At 40.5% G+C, this 20,383-nt stretch overlaps 1 protein-coding gene across 1 annotated transcript; it reads left to right on the top strand.

The window, feature by feature from the left end:
• The first annotated feature begins 2,206 nt into the window (after window positions 1-2,206).
• Window positions 2,207-19,960, top strand: LOC143851984 (ubiquitin-activating enzyme E1 1-like). Its single transcript, XM_077361496.1, has 7 exons — window positions 2,207-2,425; window positions 2,635-2,942; window positions 5,293-5,510; window positions 16,182-16,976; window positions 17,271-18,139; window positions 18,608-19,040; window positions 19,137-19,960. The coding sequence occupies exons 2-7, from the start codon at window positions 2,648-2,650 to the stop codon at window positions 19,731-19,733; spliced, it is 3,207 nt and encodes a 1,068-aa protein (XP_077217611.1). The 5' UTR covers window positions 2,207-2,425; window positions 2,635-2,647; the 3' UTR covers window positions 19,734-19,960.
• The last annotated feature ends 423 nt before the right edge of the window (window positions 19,961-20,383 follow it).

Below are 20,383 nucleotides of genomic sequence, written 5' to 3'. Positions count from 1 at the left end.
GCCCCTCATATGTAGTTTTCATTAGTTTTTTTGTTTTGTTTTTCAATTGAATTTGTAGAGATAACTTTGAGAGAGAGAGATTTTTCTCTTCTTTGTTATCCTTTTGTTTTTTGGAAATGAAATTGAGATTTGGATCTTCTAATCGTTTCTCCTTCGCTCTAATCTTACATCTTGTTTAATGAAAGATTTATTTTAGATTTGAACTTTCTTGCATCTCCTTGCAAGAATCAGAGTTGCATTTTTGAAGAAATCATAAAAAAAAAAAAACACAATTCAAAGTTTTGTCTTGGAAATTTTATCCCTGTGCAATCGAAGATCAACTCCTAGTGAAACTTCGAACCCCGACTTGAGGATCTAGTGAAGCCCAGAATGTTCATGAGAGCTTACATTTCGTACGTAGGCATGATCACATATGTTTTCATAAAGCATGTCGAGATCGTGAAAAAAATTGAAAAATGTCAAGAACAGTAACACTCTCCCCTCCACTACAACCTATTTTCCAGTTCTAGAATTTCAATGACAAATCTGCCCCTTCTTCTACCAAAACAATGCAAGTAGTGAATCTCATATACCCTTGGTAGAGATTGGTTTTTAAGAAGCTGTGTTAAATTCATTGCTTATCTTCATACATTATTATTTTTTTATTTGTCACTTAAATAACCACACATGCATGCTGCTTAGGAAATAAAGACTGTTTTTCCTTCATCATTTCTTCTTCCACTTTTTTTCTATTGTTCTCTATACTTGATACATGGTACCAGAGCATGACTGGTTCTGAAATAAAGAATGAAGGCAAAAAGAATGATGCCATCACACTTCTAGTTCATAATTTTTGCTATGTCAACATCAAGTGCAGTCGTACCAAAAGTTCCTATAGAGAAGAACTATGGGAATTGGAAGGTATGGCTAAAGACTTATTTGGTTGGCCAGGGGCTTTGGGACATCGCAGATGGGTTCGAAGCCAGACCATGGAGTTAATGCATGTGGGAAAAATAAAGCCCAAAGCGCTACATCCAATTCAAATTTCATGTGGATCAAATATGCTCTCCTATCTAAGATAGGTAGATTCGACTGAAGTAGTCTGTGATCAGTTGGCCACTGTGCACAAAGAGGCAAGTGGTGCGACAAAGAGATAATGCATCTACTGCTGAATTCACTCATAAAGTTACAAATCTTTGTGATCAAATGGATGAAAGAGGAATTAGGATGGAAAATGACACTAGAGTTGCTATGATATCAGAAAATGTAAGACACAGATCTGATACAATTAGACTATTGGTTCAAAAATCAAAACCACTTATGGAGGAAGCTGATAATCTTCTTCTAGAAAAAACTTTTCATGAAATACGAAAATTGGAATCAAGAACTGAAAATGAAGAAAAATCCAACAAAGCACAATTTTCCGATATTCATGAAATGTCTCATGGTAGAGGGAGATTTTGTGGGTTATGGAGATCCACAGTTCTGATCAATAGCCACAAATAACAGTAATCAAAGAAGTCCTGGTAGTAATCAGCCATGGCAATGCCAACAAGTGGATGAAAAAAGATTGTGCGTCATGCATCCAATAACCCCACTAGATGCATGCCACACAACTTCATTAAATCACTCCATTAAATTTGTATTTTTCAATATAGATGATGTTGGGTGATGTGGCTCCAATGGCATGCCTTGCTATTGATTAGAAGACGGGGGAAAGTTTAAGTGAAATGAGACAAATAAAGTGATTCATATTCATTTGCTTGAAAAGAAAATGATTATTGGAGACGGGGTAAGGTTGCTCCATTGTGACCTAGTGGTCACAGGTTTGAGTCACAGAAACAGCCTTCCTGCAAAGCAGAGGTAAGGTTGTGTACATCTAGCCCTCCTCAGACCTTGCAATGGCAGGAGCCAGATCTTCTCAGCCTTTTTTTTTTGCTTTTTTTTTTAAAAAATAAAAATATTTCTACGGCAATAAAAAAATTATTAGGAGAGGAGAGTGTGTTTACATACTTACAACTCCCCCCCCCCCCCCCAACACACACACACACCACCAAAAAAAAAAAAAAAAAGGAAAAAGAAAGAAAAAAAAAAATCAAAATCAAAATCTACAGCTATCTAACCACACCTTCTAGTCTTCTACACCACCCCACAAAAAGTATACAATCATCTAACCATACATGAAATAATCCATATAAATCATAGTGTTTAGATGTCTCCTCTCATAACCCCAGCTGGGTGCCTGGGTGAGACTTGTCACCCAATCTTTCTCCCTGTCTCTCTCCTCCTTTCTATAAAGAGACAGCACCAGAACTGTCCTAAAGCCCACCTCAAAACCCTAGACAGGAGAAAAAAAAAAGACAAAGGGGAAAAAACTCTTTGCTTCACAAAGTCTCCTTCCTCCCTTTCAGAATCCCATTCTCTGCTGCCGAACAAGTCATCATCGGTACGTTCTTTGCATTTATTCTTCCCCCCTCACTTCTTGTCCTAATCATTCTTAAACTCTGTAAATCCATGTCACTAAAATTACTCTTAGGGTTAGGGTTAGTGTTTTTCGTTGCTTTTTTGTTTGAAAAAAGATTTAGATCTCGGTTTCTTGAATCTTTTCTTCTTGTTGTTGATCTTATCGATTCTACGCGGTGGGTTTTTGAGCAGTTTATTGAACTATATGCTTCCTAGAAAGAGAGAGGGAGAGGCAACTGAACAAGAAAACACGGAAACCCTTTTGAAGAAGCCGCGGCTCGATTGCTTGATGTCTTCCTCAGCGGCCATGAATAACAATCACCACACCAATGATCTCCTCCCGAAACCCACCACCATGGCCTTTGATGGCACAAACCCTAATGACATAGATGAGGATCTCCATAGCAGACAGCTCGCTGTTTATGGGCGTGAGACGATGAGACGACTCTTTGCGTCCAATGTTCTCATCTCTGGTATGCAGGGCCTAGGCGTGGAGATCGGTATGTGCTTGAGCTGGTTTTGTCTTTTTGTTAATGATTTCATTTTTTTATGAATTTCTTGCATCTAAGTAGATTGGAATTCTATGAATATGATGATTCTATTGGAATTTGTTATTTGGAGATTGTTATGGAAACTGGATTTTGGACCTCTAGTTTTATGATCTGTTACTAGATTTTTGAGATTCAAGGATATGTATGATGATCTGATCTGGCAACTTTTACCTGCATAATTGTCTTTTTTGTCCATCATTTCAAATTTTTTATGAATTTCTAGAATATGATGATTATATCGGAATTTGATATTTGGAGATTGTTATGGGAACCGGATTTTGGACTTCTAATTTTATTATCTGTTGCTAGACTTTGAGATTACATTCTTTATTTTTGTCATCTGTGATCGTGATCTTTGTGGGCTTTTTAGATGCTGTCACTGTTGGGTGATAAATTTGGATTTGTATAGTGCTGTTCTTTTGATTGTTGTTTGGACCGTGGTCAAATTTTCAGATTAGTGGTTTAGTTGAGAATGTATTTATCCTTTCCTTTTTTGAGCATTAATAATGAGGTTACTTTTATTCGATGAAGAACTGAAATAACAACATTAATCCATCAACTGGAAACTATGCCAAATCTAGCAAAATTAGGTTCCGATTCGATGAACTTTTAAAACATTTAAGCTGGGCATGAGCTCATAACTCTTTTGAAAGGTGCTCTGTGTCGTGCTTAAACCCCCCCCCCCCCCCCCCCCCCCCCCCCCCCCCCCTCCCCCAAAAAAAAAAAAAGAAAAGAAAAAAAAAAGAAAAGGGAAGAAGATATAACCTTATTAGCTCTCTCTAGCTAAGTGTGTTACAATCTTGCTATTGTTCACCTTTTCCAGAGGACGAGAGAATTTGGACCCTTGAATTTGAAGGAGATTTTTCTGTTAAATCTTTCTTCGCTGCTATGAATGAGGGGAATATGAGTGTCTCCATTGTTCACCTTTTCAAGAGGACGAGAGAATTTGGACCCTTGAATCTGAAGGAGATTTTTCTGTTAAATCTTTCTTCGCTGCTATGAATGAAGGGAATATGAGTGTCTCTCGTCGAGCTAAAATTTGGACATCTATTGTTCCACCGAGGATAGTAGCATTTGCATGGACGGCGGCGCAAAAGTTTATTAATACTCAAGACCGATTGAAGAGGAGGAACTTTCAAATGCCAAGCAGGTGCATTCTTTGTTTGAAGGAGGAGGAATCACTTGATCATTTGCTTCTTCAGTGCCCATTCTCTTATCAGTTATGGTCCAATGCAATGAAATCTTTTGGTGTAGCGTGGTCTGCCCTAAAAAGATAAATAGGATATTATTGAATTGGTATGGTGGTTTTTTCGGGGAAACTGGGCAAGCATTATGGAATGCGCTCCCATATGCTATTGTTTGGAGCATTTGGAAGGAAAGAAACAGTCGCATATTTGAGGAAAGAGCTCTCCCGGTGGAGGGGGTCAATTTATCAATGAAAATCGAATTAATTTCATGGGTGAGACCAAAAAAGGGTCTGACCTATGGAACTGGTGAAATATTACGCAATTGGAGCTCTGTAATTTGGGAAAGAAAAATAAAGCCAAAGCTTACACTGAAGTGGATAGCACTGCCTGTTGGATGGATGAAGATGAACTTTGATGGAAGTTCTTTTGGGAATCCTGGCAGAGCTGGTATTGACGGTGTGATTAGAGATTCAAGAGGGAAGATTAGGATGACCTTCTTGGGTTCGGCTGGCATATGTGATGCAAATGAAGCCGAAGCGAGTGCTCTTTGTTTTGGCCTTTGGTGGTATTCTGGAAACAACTTGGACCGTTAATTATAGAGGGAGGTTCTACGAATGTGGTTGCATGGGCGAAGAATGTATCTCCGAGACCATGGGAACTTCACAGAATTATTGCAGAATTTCGGGATCTGGTCTGCAAAATTTGTCCCAAATTCACCATAGAAGGCGGTCGGCAAATAATCTTGCTGATCGATTGGCAAAAGAGGGGGTCCTCTTGGAGTCGATCGCTATAATCATACCTGACTCATTTGGAAGGCGTCAATGGGTAGTTTTGGACGTGTATGTACTGTTTTTGTTGTGTTTTTGTACTCCTGATGTTATACTTGATGGTGACATCTTGTCCCCGGCTTGTGACATTCATCCTTAGTAATATATAGTCAATTTTTTTAAAAAATAACCTTATTAGCTCTCTCTCTCTCTCTCTCTCTCTCTCTCACACACACACACACACACACACACACACCTCCTCCCTGTTTTTATACAGTTAGTAGTTGATTTCGTTGTCAATTTCCTTTCTCTTCAAGGGCTGACTACGATTCTTGCTTCTTGCAGCCAAAAACGTTATTCTTGCAGGTGTCAGATCTGTGACACTGCACGATGAGGGGACTGTTGAACTGTGGGACTTATCCAGCAATTTCATTTTCTCAGAGGGTGATATTGGAAAGAACCGAGCGCTTGCTTGCGTGCAGAAACTGCAAGAGCTTAACAATGCTGTGGTGATATCTACTCTAACAACTAAATTATCCAAGGAACAACTTTCTGATTTCCAGGTTTGTTTTTTGAAATTATTTCTGTTTGTTTGTTATTTGTTGCCCCTTTTTTTGCGTAGTTAAGTTTTTATGTCATTCTCGAGTTATTTGTTATGCATAATAAAAGGCTTGTTAAATAGGCATTGATTTATCGTGCGTATTCTGTATACTTGACATCTTACCTCTAGACAATCTGGGGCGAACATGCTGATCACTTAGTGTTTATCAATGCAATTGCACTAGGCCTTGGTCTCATCATTTCAAAGTGTGGTTGGAGTAAGTCGATTTAGTGCATTTTTTAAATGAATCTTGTGGGAAATGTGCCTTGCAACTTAATTGACTCATCGTAGCCCAATTTGTAATCGTAATAAATGTACCCATATGTCTTTCATGACCGTTGAATGCATAGTTTCAAAACTCCACTGTGTCATCGTGGACTCTCCCGAGTCGACTCCCTTTGCTGCGTTCTTGTCCGAGTCTGAGTTTTTCCCTACAAAGTCAATTAAAACGTACTTCCTTTGAGACAAGGAAAGACCATCACGCGAATACGCTGCCTCAACGATGTGTAAAGAATTCTTTCAGCTTTTGTATGCTTGCCCTATTATTTCTAGTAATAACAATATCATTCACATAGACTATCAAGAAAATACATCCAGCATCGGATTGAGAACCAAACACCGAGTGCTCAACAACACATTGCTTCATACCAAAGCGTATAACAACCTTGCTAAATCTCTCAAACCATGCTTGGGGAGACTGTTTCAGTCCATAAAGAGTCTTACGAAGACGACATAGTGATCCTATCTCCCAAAAAGCAACATACCCAGGAGAAAAAAACTAGTGTCTCCCTCTGTCAAGATGTCAGCAAGTTGATCTCCCGTCCTCAAAAAGATGTGCAAATAAGGCCAGAGCTTACCATTTCCATGATGAAATGCCTATCAACCTCAGCATGCTTCATCCTGTGATGGTGTACAGGATCATGGGCAATGTTGATGGCGGCCTTGTTGTTACAGTATATCTCATCGGACCTTGATGATCAAACCCTAGCTCTTGGTTGATAATAATATCTCACATACTCCATGTGCCATGACCCTAAACTCCGTCTTCGCCCTTGTGTGCAACAGCTGTTTTTTTCTTCTCCATTTTATCAAATTACCACATACAAGAGTACAATATCTTGACGTTGACCTTCTATCTTTGATAGAGCCAGCTCAATGAGCACCAGTATAGGATTCTATCCTCATATGACCATGTGTGGCAAAGAAGAGACCCTTTCCTGGGACATTCTTCAATTGCCGGAGGATATCAAATCAGCTTCCATGTGGAAAGCTCAAGGAGCATGTATGTAAGAATGTGCTGACTAACAATGTTCATAACATATGCATTGTCTGGGCGAATATGAGACAAATATATTAATCTACCAACAAGCCTTTGATATTATCCCGCATCAACTGTAGTGTTATTGTTAACTTCCCCAAGTGTGTGATTTGCCACAATGGGACTATCAATGGGCTTACACCCCATCATTCCTGTCTCTTTAAGCAGGCCCATTACACACTTCCTCTGGGAGAGGAAGATGTCCTGTTTAGATCCCTAAGGAGTCCCAAATCCAAACCATTTTACCCTTTCCTTTCTTCTTTATATAGCATTTGTTTAGCAATTCCCAAAGGCTAGCTACCCTATCCATTTCTCTGTCAAAAGAAATTTCTTCTAAATTGAATAGTCCATGACAGTCTCTCTTTCCCCCATTTGAAACAATCTTTTACCAAAGCATCTTTATCAACTGCTACCATCATGTTGTCTGAGAACACATCGCTTAAGGGCTCATTCCCACACCACGTATCATTCCAGAACTTGTTTCTATCTCCTTTGTAAACTCTGAATCTTATCCCCTAGTGGAAAATATGCTTATGTTTGAGAATGTCCCTCCATACTGTCATACCTCTCATTCTGAATCATCAGAGTACCAATTTCCTGAGGTGGATCAATACATACTATCAATCACCTTTGTCCAGAGATGATCTCTTTCTTCTTCATACCTCCACATCCATTTAGCACCTTGTTCACATCCCTTGGGCGTATGCACCCTACACCTCCTGCCTTGATTGTGGCTTGCACACCTCCCCCAGCTCACTAAATGGAATTTCTTCTTTGCTTCGGAACACCCCCGTCCCTAAAAAAAAAAAAAAGTTCCTGTGAATTTGGTCAATCTTGTTAATCACACTTATAGGGCACCTGAAGACCAACATAGATTAAACAGGCAAATTAGCTAGAACAACTTTATCAGAGTTATCCTTCCTCCAGAGTAACTAACTTCCTTTTCCATGAAGCTAGCCTTTTTTCAATTCTTTCAGTTATCGGCTCCCAAAACCTCTTCGTTGGTCTTCCCTCGCCGAAGGAAAGGCAGAGATAAGTCGATGGAAAGCTGTCCATAGAACACCCCATCAGCTGCACCAGTGTGCCACACTCCTCAGACATTAATCCCAAGAAGCTTTGACTTCCTAAAGTTTGACCTCTAGTCAGTGCCTTTCTGTGGCTTATATTTATACGTCCAATGCAAAATTCTGCACTTAGGAGTAAGTCTGAGCTGCAGTATCTCATATATCCTTGGATGTCTTCAGGAATACAAAACTACTATTGATATCTGGCTGCATCAAATTGTTGAGAAGGGCTCAATGGTGAGATTCTCCACTTCCCACTTTTCATGCGTAGGGTCAGTGTAGCCTTCATCTTCTTTGATATCATAGTTTACCCCTTCCCCCTTCCCCCTTGCTCCCTGAACCCCTAGTATCAGATGAACTTCTGTATTACTGTTTGCAGAAATTAATGCAGCCAAAGAAAAAATCTAGTGTCTTAACAGACAGTTTAAATTTTTTTCCGTAATCTCTCCAGGGGCTTGGTACACACAATGTAAACCTGAAACAGTTTCACAAAAGACTAACTGGAGATTGTTGCATACACAATAATCTTAGACAAACTTCAAAGAAGGAGTTCTTTTCGCCATATCACAGGTGTACATAGACCAAAGACTCAAAAAAAGTGCAAACAATCCCTGGGGTGTGATAAGGCTGCAGGCTTGAAAAAACAAAGTTTTTCAATTCACAACAGATCAGCTTGAGACCATTTCTATTGCAGTCGTTCTGAAAGAGTAGTCAAGTCAATCCAGTCCACCATTGAATTAAGGTAGAAAACCAATATAACCTCCATTTACATTGATCTGTAGTTTTCTTTTATTTTGAAGGTCCAATTGAATGGCATTAAACCTTCTCAAGCAGTCCCTAAAATATGAAAAGAAATCACCACTGATCAGGAGTAATTCTTAATGGGTGCCTGGTTGGTTCCAGTCAGGCCACCTAATGGTACAACCTCCAAGCCTTTCCCTTGCTTTAAAAGAATGGGGGCGATCGATTCCCTTGGGCCCTAATACCAAGTTGTAAATATGCCTGCGACGCCTTAGGGTTTAAAGGGGGAAGGAGAGGGAAGAAGGAAAAAGAGAAGAAAGAATGAAGAGAAGGGAAGGGTGTTCGTGTGGTTGCAAACCCAATCCACGAACTCATTATTATTCCTCACAAAAACCCAGAGTGAGCCGACTTGCATACAACTTAAGTATAAACCATCCACAGAGGCAAAAATACCCCTGCATCTTAACACATATGATCCGGTTTGCAGGGGTTGACTTTGGTAGTTTGCCATTTGTAGAATCCATGGTAGCCCAGTTTGTAGAGTTTAATCTGTGACTTTGCATCATTGGTTTTATTGTCAGGTTTCATATGGATTATATCCACATAAGACAGTCTGCCAATTTTGCTTAGTTTCTTATGATGTCTTGTAAGATATTTATTGGGAGATGATTCCCCCCCTCGCGGCCCCCCTTCAGGGTAATACACCCCTATATATCCTATATATTTTATTACTTCAGAGCAAAAAATCATCGCCCTATATATTTTATTACTTCAGAGCAAAATATATTAATAGAGAAAAAATATATTCTTTCATGGATTGGTAGTATGTGGAATTGTGCATTTAAATTGTCATTTACTTTTTGAGCAAAAAGCATGCACTGGGAATGGGGTTTGTAACAGTTGTTGCTGATGCAATGCTGAGAAATTGATTAGTGCTAGTTGTGGATTTTATGAAGCATTTAATTGATAAAACATTTTGCTCTTTCTTTTATTGCAAAAGCCACTTCAAGACCAAATTTCATAGCCCCGGGAATGGTGTTTGTAACAGTTGTTGCTAATGCTGCAACTAATTCCCAACATGTTCTATTTTACTTTTTTTCCTAGCAGATACAAGTCTGACATCAGTATCCCCATTGCATTGCTATGGTAGCCTTATTTGAGCATAAGAATCTATGTTGCATCAGTACGGGTACAAGTGTTGGAATCTGACACATGTATCGAGGGTCGGACTCGACAAACCACAAAAAGAAAGATTTGCAGATTTGCTAAAATATTGAATCAACTCTCAAATTTTAATTTTTTAGCATATTAATATGTTTTTTTTTTCGAATGGTAAAAATAATTTTATTGAATAAAAGTGGACCAAGATGATACCAGAGATTACATCTGTAAAGAGACAATAGAGATAGGATAATTAGAAGACGCAAAATAATCGAGAACTAGGGAGGAAGAAATTCAAAGATCTTAATACTCTCCCTAGAGACACCGTCTCTAGCCAATTTATCCGCCTCACCATTTGCTGACCACCTTACATGATTAAAAAAAAGAAGATGCCATCCCAATTCCGTCATGAATCTCATCAAACAGGGAGGCAAATCTCCAAGAAACAACTTTTGATCTTCTAAGCCACCTAATGACATTAAGGGAATCACCTTCGACGATCACCTTATTTAGAGATATATTTTTGAGCAATTTGATTCATGATTTACGCTTCACTCCCACCAACCAACATAAAACTTTCTCCCCTTCTTGAGAAAGTAGCTCCCAATTGCTCATGATCAAACATTTTGGATTGGAAACAACTGCTCAGACCATTTGGGGTACGTGCGTTTGAACACTCATACAGACGGTACCATGCTGCTGAACAACGCTGTTGAAGATGCACTTCATAAGCCCCTGTTTCTGGCTATCCGGTGGAATCCCTTATTTGTTCATGTGGCTCTAACCTTGACCACACAGTGGAACATTTCTTAAATTTTATTGAATCAAGGTATCATGCTCTAGAAGTGTTTGAATCCTTGGGGGTCCTTAACATTTGCTGCCGGAGGACATTAAGCTTGTTCGGGCATGGCGATCATCTGGTCAGGTCTCGTTGGGCTCCCCCCCTTGCTCCCATTTGGTCGTTGGGAAGTTTTGAGGATCGGGACACCAGAGCGAGGCGTTTGGACTTTGGGGCCAGAAGAAACTTGGGTTGTAGAGCATATGAGTTTAACTGTCGCATGCCTACCAATTGTCAGTGATTGGATGTGCTCGAAATGCCATTACAGAAACTTTGGCTCACGCAATGTATGTAGGACCTGCTCGGAGCCTAAGACCATACTGGCCCCAGCCATGGTTTGGAGGCCTAAAGTCGGCCCCTCTTTTGTTGATGTACATGACGATCCCTTGGCCCTTTGAGATCCCAGCTGGCCTTGTAGAGGAAAGAAAGAAAAGTCTAAAGAATTGCCTTATCAGAAGTTTGAAATCTAGTTCTTGGTTGCTGGAAGATGTATGGGAATGGGCTAAAAGATGTTGGGGCCTATCTAAGCTGCAAAAACCTTATTCCATCAATTCAATGGACATATTATTTTGCTTTGAGTCAGAATCTTAGGCGACTGCTATTCTCAGGCGTGGAGGTGATGCTCTTAGGGGTTACCTTGCCTCCCTTCAGCCTTGGTTCTGGCTTATAATACGGGAGCTAGAACCGTTAGAATCAGATTCTATAATATTCCTCTTCATGCGTGGTCTACGTCAACCGTGGAGATACTCGGATAACACCTTGGTCAGGTTGTTCAGACTCAGCTTTATGGTAACCATGACCACTGTATGACTTTTGCCTCGGCTCTGGTCATAACTTTTCTTTGGAAATCTATTCCCTCATCTATCAATCTGAGAGTAGATTCCAACATTTACTCTATAGGAGTCAAGGTGATATCTAAGGATAGTATTAATAGTATGGCGATCTCGGTAATGGGGGAATCTAGTAGTAAAGATAATTTGACTGTTTCTGAGGGACTCGATTTGCAGATATCAGATATTCAATTCCCTGGCGATGGCTGACCTGCCGGAAAATGTGACAATTGTTAATCCTGAGGGTCGCAACAACGTTAGGGAGCCGTTGGTGGGGCCCCTGTTTGAATTTTGAAAAATCCACTTCCTCGCTTGGCCAGGAGCCAACAACTCACCTAGATTGTTAGAAAGCAGAGTTGATGCTGTGCTGGGAAGGTCGGGTCAGACTGGAGGTGGATCGGTTCAGAAATCATTAATTACTGCGACACGTGGTGAGAAAGGAAATGCCCTTCCCTTCGTAAAGACATTACTGACAGCTGTATTTTGATCTCAGAAAAGGAGAAAAGGGACCTAAAAAAAAACAGATTTAATAAGGAAGTCAAAAACTCTAAGGACAAACGCCTACGTATAGGGAAATGTTGTACCCCGTAGAAATTCTAATCCAGAAGCACGGGTGTTAGCTACCCGAGGTGGTCTCTCTGTTTTTACAAGGAAACTCAAAGGTATTTTTAGAAAAGATCACAGAAAGAGGAGATTTGTCGCTGACACTGAAAAGCTCCTTTGACAAATTCAATGACCCAGCTATGCCAGAGAAGGAAGCTATTCAGGATGACAACAATCAGGAATTTTCCTTTGAGGCTGGTGATCTTGAACTTCTGAAAGACCTTCGCTACAATGAAAAATTGGCAAGGAAGGAATCTCCCACCCCATGCGAATTCTCCCTTATCCCGTTGAAGAAGCTATAGGCACACCTTAGGAAAGAATCCTCTAGCAGTCCCGGCACCGATTTCAATTCCTCTGAGATGACACGTGATAGGGAATTGCATATGCCTCTCCTTGATTTCCCAATGTTCAACAAAGTTTTAGAAAAGGAAAGACAAACTCGTAGGCACCTTTGGGAGGAGGAAAAAAGGGCCGTAATTAGGGATCTGGAGAATAGTCGAAATCAAGGTTTTAAATCTCGGTTTCGGTACGAAATTTCGGACGAAATCTTGTAAAAATTTCGGTAAATTCCCGAAATTTCACCGAAATTTTACCGAAACGAAACGTTTAGGCCGAAATTTCCGAAACGTTTCGACGAAGTTTGGTACTTTTCCGACTCACTGTGAATTTCGTTTCGTTTTCCACCGAAACTGAAATATTTCGGCCGAAACGAAACTTTAGGCCAAAATTTAAAACCATGGTCGAAATTGCCCGATTATTGAGGCTCTTGGCCCCTCGGAAATGTTGGGGCAGGAAGTTGATCAGCGAGCCGGGGAATTACCACGACCTAGTGGGGACTCTAAAGGTAAGGATTAGCGGATTGATGATAGCTCAGAAGAGTCAGGAAGTCGTGGATCGTTCTCGGAGGAATTCAATGATTTGCTAACAATGGGGGACATTTTTGGAATTGAGTATGATGAAGACTTAGGGGCCATAAAAAAGATGTTTCTAGTAATGGTGATAAGAGACGAGCCGGGGAATTACCACGACCTAGTGGGGACTCTAAAGGTAAGGATAATCGGATTGATGATAGCTCAGAAGAGTCAGGAAGTCGTGGATCGTTCTCGGAAGAATTCAATGATTTGCTAACAATGGGGGACGTTTTTGGAATTGAGTATGATGAAGACTTAGGGCCCATCAAAAACATGTTTCTAGTAATGATGGTAAGAGACAAGGAAGAAAAAGTGAGGAGAGCAAGAGAGTCTGAAAAGAATACTGGGGCCGGATTAGACAGTAAGTTCTTCTCCCAACTCAGAATTTCATAAACTTTTGAAAGAAGGAAAACTTTTGTGTTGATTATTTGGTAGTTTAAAGAAGCCCGTTTAAAGTTCTCGGAAGAGGCCGTAGGAGGAATGTTAGCATGGAAGGTCTAGGTTAGGTTTGAGAGAAGTTTTTTGGTCCCCCTCTTCAGAAGTTGTTCTGCTTTGCTCAAGTTCGTCTCGATGAGTTTTTTAGAGGAAGCAAGTGAGTGTATGAAATGATGAAGATCTTCACTAAAGCTTCAATTTCTTAGGCATGGTTATCCTAGGCACTACTCCGAAACAGTGGAGTCGTTGTATTGAATCTGGCTCCCCGTAGCTTGAGAGACTCCAGTTCTCTTGGGAGATACCCCTTTGTACATGTATTTGTCCTTCGACGATTCGGAGAGATGAAGAATTCTTTTTGATTAATTGGGGAGGAGGTATGGAAATAGCTTTTGGTTGGGGTTGCAATGGGGTCTGTAGTTTTGTAAGGAGCAGTATGAATTGACAGGTTGGATGAGCTATACTCTATCTTGATGTATTTATGATTACTTTTTATTTTTTTCTTTTGATGGTTCAGGAGCATGCTCCTTGCCATAATACTATGTAAATGCAAGGCGGGGCCTCTGGTCCCCAACGTAATCTTCATGGTATAAATATAATTTGTCATTTTTCAAACAAAAATTCATGATTTACATCACAAACTTCTGCCTCATTAGAGCCCGCTGCTCCGATGGGACCTCTACATGCCCATAATAGTATTCCATCCTCATTCCTCAACAGACCTCCCGTACCTGAAGGACCTAGATTCCCCAAACTGGAATTGTCAAAATTCAGTTTTAAAATTCCTTGCGTAGGTGGGTGGTGACCATCATTGAGCTACTTTGGGAATATTACTAGATTCGCTGCAAATCTCTCTCCAACCATGCCGTAACTCGTATGCCGATACAAATCTGAAGCATTCTATTGTTTTGACCCAAGATATAGTTAGAGCAATCACCTTATTGAATAGAAACTGTGCTCCCTTTGTGTATCCCTTAAAGATCCTTGCAAAGATCCTTGCATTACATTCTTTCCTGAGAACCCATATTGTGGCTAGGAAGGAGACTTGCCAAAGTAACTTGCCTTTTTTCTTCAAAGATTCCATAGCCCAACTTTCTAATAGCTCCATGATTTTAGCCAGGAACACCAATGCTATTCCAAATCTAGCCATTAATTGGCCCCAGGTCTCTAGCTGCTTTGTAGTGTACTAGAAGTTGATCCACATATTCGCCATCCTCCATACAAAGGGCACAATGGTTGATAATCAACCCATTTCTTTCTCTGAGGAAGTCAATGGTCTGTATCCTTTCAAGAACTGTTGCCCAACCAAAAATACTTACCCTCTGCGGTGCTTTCATGTCTCATACTTTGGCTACTTTAGAGGTAGCGAGGCAAGGTAGAAGTTGATAGTAAAATTATTTAACTGTGAATTCCCCATCTGAGTTTCAGACCCGACTCCTTTTATCTTTTCCATCTATTTTGATGTAGCACTTTTCCAACGTCTGAAGAAGCCTTTTCACCAATTCGAGTTCTCTGTCAAAGAAATTTCTTGTAAATGATGGAGACCACACAACCCTGTTGTCTGTTATAATAAAGCAATCCTTCACCATTACCTCCTTCACAGATGCTAATGCAAACAACTGCTGCGGGAAAGCTTCCTTCAAAGGAAAATCAGTGCACCACTTGTCCCACCAAATCACACTCTGTCCCCATCATATACCCAGAACCTTGTTCCTTCCAAGAATCATATTATTTAATGAGCATATTAATATGGTTATTGTCATGGTTTTAAATTTCGGCCGAAACATTTCGTTCCGGTCGAAATATTTTACTGGTACCAAAATGAAATCCTCTTAAATTCGGAAAATATCAGATTTCGCCCAAAATTTTGGGATTTCATTAATGTTTCGGTCGAAATATGCGAAGCATACTACTTTTTCAGATTAAAAAGCTAAAGTTTCTGTCGATATGTCGACATTTTGACAGAAACCCTCACAAAAATCAATTCCACTCGCAGAAAATAGAAGAATGAGATTCTTTAAGATATTTCTAAAACACAAAAAAGAAAAAGAAAAACCTGTGGTGAACAATCTTAACTGGATTTCAATCATGATTTCGGACCGAAATGTTTCCGTGATTTTACAATATTTAGGTCGAAACTGGAATGTTTCCTTTTAGTTGATAACCGAAACAGAAACCGAAACCGAAATTTAAAACCTTGGTTATAGCAAGTAATATATTGAGAATTTTAATCGGATATGTCAATCTAATGTTTTTTCCATATAAGCAATTTGCTATTAGGTTGAAAATTGTGGTAATTGTAAAGTTGTTTTAGTAATATCTAGAAAAAAAAAACAAATAAAAGAGGTGTAGATGTGTCGTAGGAAATCCTAGCATATTGGAATCCGACACATGTCCGAGACGGGTGTGTTACCCATTCTGAAGAATCAATGTAACATCAATAAGAACAGTTCTTGTGTAAGAACAGTTCTTGTGTGGGTGATTCAGTTAAGATCTGCAAATAAGGTAAATGGAAATTGCAAATTGTGTTATATTACTGTGGTCACATACCCATCGACAGATGCAAAATTTGTTCGATTTACGGCCTTAAATTCTTCTGCCGGCATCTCTTGTTTAATGTCTTTTTATTCTGCAAAGGAGTTATACTTGCCATCTTACATAAAGTTTTTGACTTATTTTTCTCTTTGGATAATGCAGCATCATAATTTATCCCTATTAAATTTCTTGTAATGCAGGCTGTTGTTTTCACTGATATCAGCTTAGAAAAAGCGATCGAGTTAGATGATTATTGTCATAATCACCAGCCACCAATTTCCTTCATCAAATCTGAAGTCCGAGGTCTCTTCGGCAGTGTGTTTTGTGACTTTGGACCCAAGTTCACTGTTGTTGATGTTGATGGGGAGGACCCCCACACTGGTATTATTGCATCCATCAGCAATGACAACCCTGCACTTATATCGTGTGTTGATGATGAACGGCTTGAGTTTCAGGATGGGGATCTGGTTGTATTCTCGGAAGTTCATGGCATGACAGAGCTGAATGATGGAAAGCCAAGAAAAGTAAGAAATGCAAGGCCATACTCATTTGCACTTGAGGAGGACACGACGAATTTTGGTGCATATGAGAAAGGTGGTATTGTTACACAAGTAAAGCAACCAAAGGTGTTGCACTTCAAACCATTGAATGATGCTCTCAAAGACCCCGGCGACTTCCTTCTGAGTGATTTCTCCAAGTTTGATCGCCCACCTTTGTTACACTTGGCATTTCAGTCGTTGGATAAGTTTATAGCTGGCATGGGTCGCTTTCCTGTTGCTGGATCAGAGGAGGACGCTCAGAGGCTTATTGTTTTGGCAGCTAGTATCAATGAAAGCTTGGGAGATGCTAAACTTGAAGTGATTGATAAGAAACTTTTGCGGCATTTTGCATTTGGAGCGAGGGCGGTTCTTAATCCAATGGCTGCAATGTTTGGTGGTATTGTTGGACAAGAGGTTGTGAAAGCTTGCTCTGGAAAGTTTCATCCTCTTTTTCAGGTTCGAGTTACAAAAAGAATCATTGTTTGAACTTCAATTTCTTCATCAATGTTTTCTTGAGAAATGATAGAATGAAGGGCGCCCTTGCAAAAGTCAACTTCAAGGTCACACCTATTGGTTGATTTCAGCAAATTCAAAGCTGTTTCCACTTTTTTCTGGGCAATCCATAAATGCACTTCTCTGAAATCAACCAACAGGGGGTGCCCTTGAAGCTGATTTTTGCAAGGGTCCCCGTCATTCTATCACTCCTCTATTTTCTTATTCTAATGTATATGATGCTGAATGTTTTTTCAGTTCTTTTACTTCGACTCAGTCGAGTCCCTTCCAACTGAACCTTTGGAGCCTGGCGATTTGAAGCCGTTAAACTGCCGTTATGATGCACAGATATCAGTGTTTGGATCCAAGTTTCAGAAGAAGCTTGAAGAGGCGAGAGTATTTATGGTGGGAGCTGGTGCACTTGGGTGCGAGTTTTTGAAGAACTTAGCCCTAATGGGGGTTTGTTGCAGTAGCCAAGGGAAGCTAACCATAACAGATGATGACGTTATTGAGAAGAGTAACCTAAGTAGGCAGTTTCTCTTCCGTGATTGGAATATCGGGCAGGCTAAATCTACAGTCGCTGCCTCTGTTGCCGGTTCAATAAACCCTCGTTTCCATATAGAAGCGTTGCAGAACCGTGCGGGTGCAGAGACTGAAAACGTGTTTGATGATGCATTTTGGGAGAATCTTGATGTTGTCATTAATGCGCTGGACAATGTGACTGCCAGGATTTACATGGATCTAAGGTGCTTATATTTCCAAAAGCCACTTTTGGAATCAGGAACTTTAGGTGCCAAGTGCAACACACAGATGGTCATCCCTCATCTGACAGAGAATTATGGGGCATCTAGAGATCCACCTGAGAAACAAGCACCCATGTGCACGGTCCATTCCTTCCCTCACAACATTGATCACTGCCTAACGTGGGCCCGCTCCGAGTTTGAGGGCTTGCTTGAGAAAACACCCGCTGAAGTAAACACATTTCTGTCTAACCCTAATGAATATACGTCTAGTATGAAAAATGCAGGTGATGCTCAGGCAAGGGATCTGTTGGAACGTGTTATTGAGTGCCTTGACAAGGAGAAATGTGAAACATTCCAAGACTGCATCACCTGGGCTCGACTCAAGTACATTATATAATATAATTTCTTGTTTCCATTTTCTTTTGGGGCCGCTTGGATACATGGATTTTAGAATCTTGGATTTTCTCAAAATCCTGGATGCCAGACAAGGGAAGAAGGAGACCGTCCCGTCGTTTTCTGGTTTCTCACCCCTCTTTGTCGAGCAAGAGAGTAGGAGATCGTCCTAAATTCAGGTTTTAGAAATCTCAAGATGGGGGAGAGATTTCTAAAACCTGCATTTCTTACCTAAAAACCAGGATAATGGATTGTAAAATCCAAAATTTTCCGCCACTTTCAAACTAAAACCTGGAATGTAAAATCCACGTATCCAAACAGCCCCTTCGGGTTTTTGTTACTGAGCTGTACACATGATTTGTTTGGAGTAAACTATGGTGTTTGGTTCTTTGTTTTCATTTTCGACTGGGTCTCTCTTACTAAGGATATGGTTTATTACTGATACACGTTCTCGAGCAGGTTTGACGACTACTTTGCAAACCGTGTGAAGCAATTGACTTTCACTTTCCCTGAAGACTCCGCTACAAGTACTGGTGCAGCATTCTGGTCTGCTCCCAAGCGTTTCCCTCGACCACTGCAGTTCTCATCTAGCGACACTGGTCACCTTCACTTTGTCATGGCAGCATCCGTATTACGAGCAGAGACATTCGGAATCACCATACCTGACTGGGCCAAGAACCCCACTAAGTTGGCCGATGCTGTTGATAAAGTGATGGTTCCTGATTTTCAACCCAGGAAAGGGGTAAAGATTGTGACAGACGAGAAAGCCACAAGCCTCTCCGCTGCCTCAATTGATGACTCTGCAGTCATTATCGATTTGATTAAGAAGCTCGAAGAATGCGCTAAGAAGCTCCCCACTGGTTTCCGAATGAACCCCATACAGTTTGAGAAGGTTAACACCCCACCCCCAAACCCTAATTTTTTTTATCTAGACAATCTTTCCTACTTGGGTTTGGTGTAATGCTTCTTTTTGGTTATTTATTTGCAGGATGACGACGCAAATTATCATATGGATTGCATAGCTGGGCTGGCTAATATGCGTGCGAGAAACTACAGCATTCCTGAGGTTGACAAGCTGAAAGCCAAGTTTATTGCTGGCAGGATTATCCCAGCCATTGCAACTTCTACAGCAATGGCTACTGGACTTGTATGTCTAGAGCTATACAAAGTGGTTGCTGGTGGGCACAAGGTGGAGGACTACAGGAACACGTTTGCGAACCTTGCGCTGCCACTATTTTCGATGGCTGAGCCCGTTCCCCCGAAGGTGATCAAGCACCAGGAAATGAACTGGACGGTGTGGGATAGGTGGGTGATAAGGGAGAACTTGACCCTGAGGGAATTGCTAAATTGGCTGAAAGAGAAGGGACTGAATGCGTACAGTATTTCATGTGGGACTTGTCTGCTTTACAATAGCATGTTCTCCAGGCACAGGGAGAGGATGGACAAAAAGGTCGCGGACTTGGCGAGGGAAGTCGCCAAAGTAGAGGTGCCTTCCTATAGGCGTCATTTGGATGTCGTGGTAGCCTGTGAAGATGATGAAGACAATGACGTTGACATCCCTCTGATTTCCATATATTTCCGGTAGATCGCAGAGCACAATCTGGAGTGCTTGGCGGCTTCCAAGGAAAGAGGAAAGCAAATCCATCCTGCATCCCTCAGATAGCCTATACTTCACACTAGGAGACTATTTATGAGTTATGGAATGAACCATCTATCTGCAATATGTTTTTCTATTCTAGATTTCTGAGTTAATGCAAGGGATGTTAACCAACTTCAATTCTTACATAAATTGGAAGCAGAAAGTTTGCCTGATATATGCCTTCCAAAACATAAGTTTGGGAGATATATATCGTATAATTTGTTTTCTAGTTATTTACTTCAAAATGGATAGCTCACGAAGTTAAAAAAGACAGGTTATAAGCTTCCCAAAACCAGAGGGTTAGGATTATCATATAGACAAGATTTTTGGGGTGCAGGCTATCTATGGTGGCAACCAACAAATGAATGGTTTAGATCATCCAAATTAGTGGACACCATAGAAGTTCTCATCATTGGGAGTTGTGTTACGTAATGTAATTATCAGGATACTTTCTTTTTGACAGCTAAATTTCAGTCTAATGCTGCTGGCGTTGTAATTAAATCTTAACCTTTTGACCAATCTAGGACGAGGGGACTATACCCTTCACAAGAAGCCTAACAAAAGTTAAGTACCGCCCTCGATATTTGATCCAAAAG

This window comes from Tasmannia lanceolata, unplaced genomic scaffold (assembly GCF_043159265.1).
Source record: "Tasmannia lanceolata isolate RefF3 unplaced genomic scaffold, GAP_Taslan_0.1 ptg000018l, whole genome shotgun sequence".
In the NCBI taxonomy this organism is placed as follows: Eukaryota; Viridiplantae; Streptophyta; class Magnoliopsida; order Canellales; family Winteraceae; genus Tasmannia; species Tasmannia lanceolata.
This window is presented reverse-complemented; position numbering and strand designations above follow the sequence as displayed.

Coding starts and splice junctions, on each gene's coding strand:
- LOC143851984 (XM_077361496.1), top strand. CDS start 2,648: ATGCTTCCTAGAAAGAGAGAGGGAGAGGCAACTGAACAAGAAAACACG. Junction 2,943..5,292: donor GGGCCTAGGCGTGGAGATCG/GTATGTGCTTGA, acceptor TGCTTCTTGCAG/CCAAAAACGTTATTCTTGCA. Junction 5,511..16,181: donor AACAACTTTCTGATTTCCAG/GTTTGTTTTTTG, acceptor CTTGTAATGCAG/GCTGTTGTTTTCACTGATAT.